We start from the raw sequence: 3,203 nt of genomic DNA, 5'->3' as shown, positions 1-3,203 counted from the left end.
TTTTAGGATTAAGGTTTTTATCAATAATAAAATTACACAGAAAAACATTTGATGGATTTCAGGCAATTTTACCCATAATTACCCACTTTTCATATTCAATGGTAACTGTAGGAAAAACTTAATGTGAAATACGTGCGCAAAGTTCCTCTGCTGCACTCAAGAAACCATTCCGCCCTCGCCTACGGCTCGGGCGTAAACGTTTCTTTCGGTGCAGCAAACTGTCACTTTGCGCACTAGTTGCACAAATAACTATTAACATGAAGAGGAGAAACCCAATTCTCCCTCCACAGTTTGTAGCATAGTCACAGACGGACATCCTGCGCACAATTGGATGCGCCGTGCCATTTCGCTCCAGGTTCTTGTGATGAACACATCTCCGTAACATACACAAACATATCACTTTGGAACATTGCCAGTGGAGGGGAGAGAAGCGTTACAAAGCTCTCTCACACAGACACAAAAGAAGGAGAATGCTGCTAGGTAGTGGGAGAGATTAGTGGAGGATTAGAGCATCGGACCTCTCCGTCTTTAAAAGAAATTTATCTCGCACTTTAAATGGTTTTTACTAATGTATGGTTTTCCACATAAGTGTGACTAATTTTTTAAAATATCAAGATAAATAAATAACTGCATGATTGAGCCAAAAATTTATTTTTCAATAACCTTTTCAGTCATCCCACCCCAACTAACTCTGAAAGTCTTATCTCGCCAAACGATGGATGGGTCAACCAGCGCTGTCATGAACAAAACGTTGCTGTCCACTTCCCTCAGCAGCCAAACCACCAAGAACACAAACCGGCTGATTCGCAGTGGTCCATTCTGCAATATTGTCATCATGGTCCAATCGAAAATGAACCACACAAAAATGTGCACCAAGAAAACAGCAACAGGATTCCACACAAATAAGTAGTTGCAGGCCCACGAAGCCAGAAAGCCAATTAGAATGCTTTGCGTAAAAGGCTCCAGAAACGTGACGAATGGGACCATTTTCAAACGCAGCTTCAGCCATCGTCTCAGACGATTACGAAAGTAGTCCATTCCATATCCTGTGGAATTCTGGAGGGCGGGGTGCGCACTAACTTGCAATTTCCATCCTCTGTCTTTCAGAGATTTGCCTATGAAAAAGTCCTCAGCCAGGTATGCACCGAAACTCTGTAGTCCGCCTACTTCATCTAAAAGCGATTTACGTACCAACAGTGACATCCCTGTCACACAGTTCACGTTCAAAAGGTTTGCTAGCAGATAAATGCGTGCATGATAAGTTCCAAAGAATATCTTCTCCATAACCGAAACCAAAGTATCATCTTTGTCGCAGACAAACGGCAACTGATGCACTAGTCCGACTTTGTCAGTCATGTGTTCGACCATATCTTTTAAAGTGTCCGGTTTCATGCGAATCGCACTGTCCGATATCAAAATCAACGGATGTTTTGCAACCAAATATCCAGGCTGCATGTTGTTTATTTTTGGATTCACACCAACCACATTACTATTTCCCACAAATAATTTGGCATCGACTGTTGGAAACTTATCTAGTAGACTGTTGACAACTTTGATGGCCGGGTCGCCTTCTTCGGCTACACAAAATAGTATTTCGTAGCAATCGTAGTCCATAGTGAAGAATGTTTCTAGATTTGAAAGGAGGTTTGGGTCAAGGCCCATCAGAGGTTTTAATATGGAAACACCCATGTAGCTGGAAGACTCAGGACACATTTTTAATCGTTTGTACAATTTAAATTTAGCGTATATAATGGCGATGACATGATGCAGCCACATCAGACCCCAAAAGAATATAATTAGAATTGAGACACCGTACCAAACACAGGTAGATGGTTTGCACCGAAACATAGTTATCACAAAGCATTTTCAATTTTTTCAATCAAAATAGTTTTTTTAGACATCTGTCTACCAAATTCCTTATTACTAACAACAATCTACAGATTTTTTTCAAAGGTTGCGTTATTCGATTTGAAGTTGATCACGTCATTGTTTCACAGTACAACAAAAATAAATTCTTAAAATCTTATGTTTATTGTCAATTCTTCAATTGAAAAGATTGTTGGCTGAATTTTACACACTGTGCTAAATCTATCAACATAATTAATTCACAACATAGGCTACTTTTTAACGCACTTCTATGTGGACCGATAACTCATGCTAATAAATGCTTAATAGTTTAACTGCAACTTGATACAGTTATTATTATAACTAGAAATTGTCTATAATGCAGAAATTTGAATTTAGTTTTAGTGAACATTAACCTAAAAATTTGACAGACGACAAGCAGCTGACTGAAACAATATAGCATTAGGGTAGCTTTAAGATAAACTCTTGTATAATAGGTTTTCAAAGTAGCAACCTGATTTCCCGTCGAAGTAGTGATCAATCCTTTGATGTACTTGAAAGCAAACCCACATACCGTATCAACACCCACTTACCTACATATTCACCAATATGGTTTTTCGATTTGTCAAATGAGCCAGTCTTGTATTTGTAATTGCTATACCTAAGGTCTATAAAATTTTGGTTTTTAGAGAACTTGGCTATGATCAAGGTTTTATAGACTTGGCTAGATTGGCTTGGCTATGATCATCTACAAGATCTGCATTCTGTTGAATAATCAACAGAGTTTATTTCAAATTAATTGAAGAAAGGCCTCACTAGTAGCTTATTAGTGTTATATTTACTATAACAATATACAATAACAACTATTTTGCGTTTTTAATGCTAATGGGTGTTGGGGTTGGTGTATCAAAAATGCTAACATCAAAAGCTAATATTTTCTTCAAGACATACCGTACTGGCAACAGGACAGCCCAAGTTCAAAGCAGAGAAAGTTCAAGAGACAACACTATGTTATTTTAGTTATTAATTGCACGCAATCAATAGTTCATTTATTTATTCACAATGGAGACAACGGGTTTCCCCAAATATGTCTCCTTAACAATAAAAATTGTACCGATACAAATGAAAAAATAAAAACAATGATAAAAATAATACGAACTTATGCAATAATATATAATACAAACAACCAAGGGTCAAATATCCATAGTCATATCACAAGATCCAGAGGTGCGTTGAGAATTGAGCCACACAGACCTTTTACAAATCTAGCTCACAGCATATGGGTAAGAAAGTATTTAATTCGTTGCCGAACCACTTGAAAGAGGCTCAAACACTCACAGTTCTCAGGACAAGACTGA

The 3,203-nt window shown here is 37.7% G+C and overlaps 1 protein-coding gene across 1 annotated transcript; it reads right to left on the bottom strand.

The window, feature by feature from the left end:
• Window positions 1-648: 648 nt before the first annotated feature.
• On the bottom strand, window positions 649-1,713 carry LOC111055115 (ceramide glucosyltransferase-like). The gene has a single exon (XM_039422975.1). The coding sequence runs from the start codon at window positions 1,711-1,713 to the stop codon at window positions 649-651; it is 1,065 nt and encodes a 354-aa protein (XP_039278909.1).
• Window positions 1,714-3,203: the final 1,490 nt, after the last annotated feature.

This window comes from Nilaparvata lugens, chromosome 3 (genome assembly GCF_014356525.2).
Source record: "Nilaparvata lugens isolate BPH chromosome 3, ASM1435652v1, whole genome shotgun sequence".
In the NCBI taxonomy this organism is placed as follows: Eukaryota; Metazoa; Arthropoda; class Insecta; order Hemiptera; family Delphacidae; genus Nilaparvata; species Nilaparvata lugens.
Note: the sequence above shows the minus strand (reverse complement) of the source record. Positions and strands in the feature narration are given on the sequence as shown.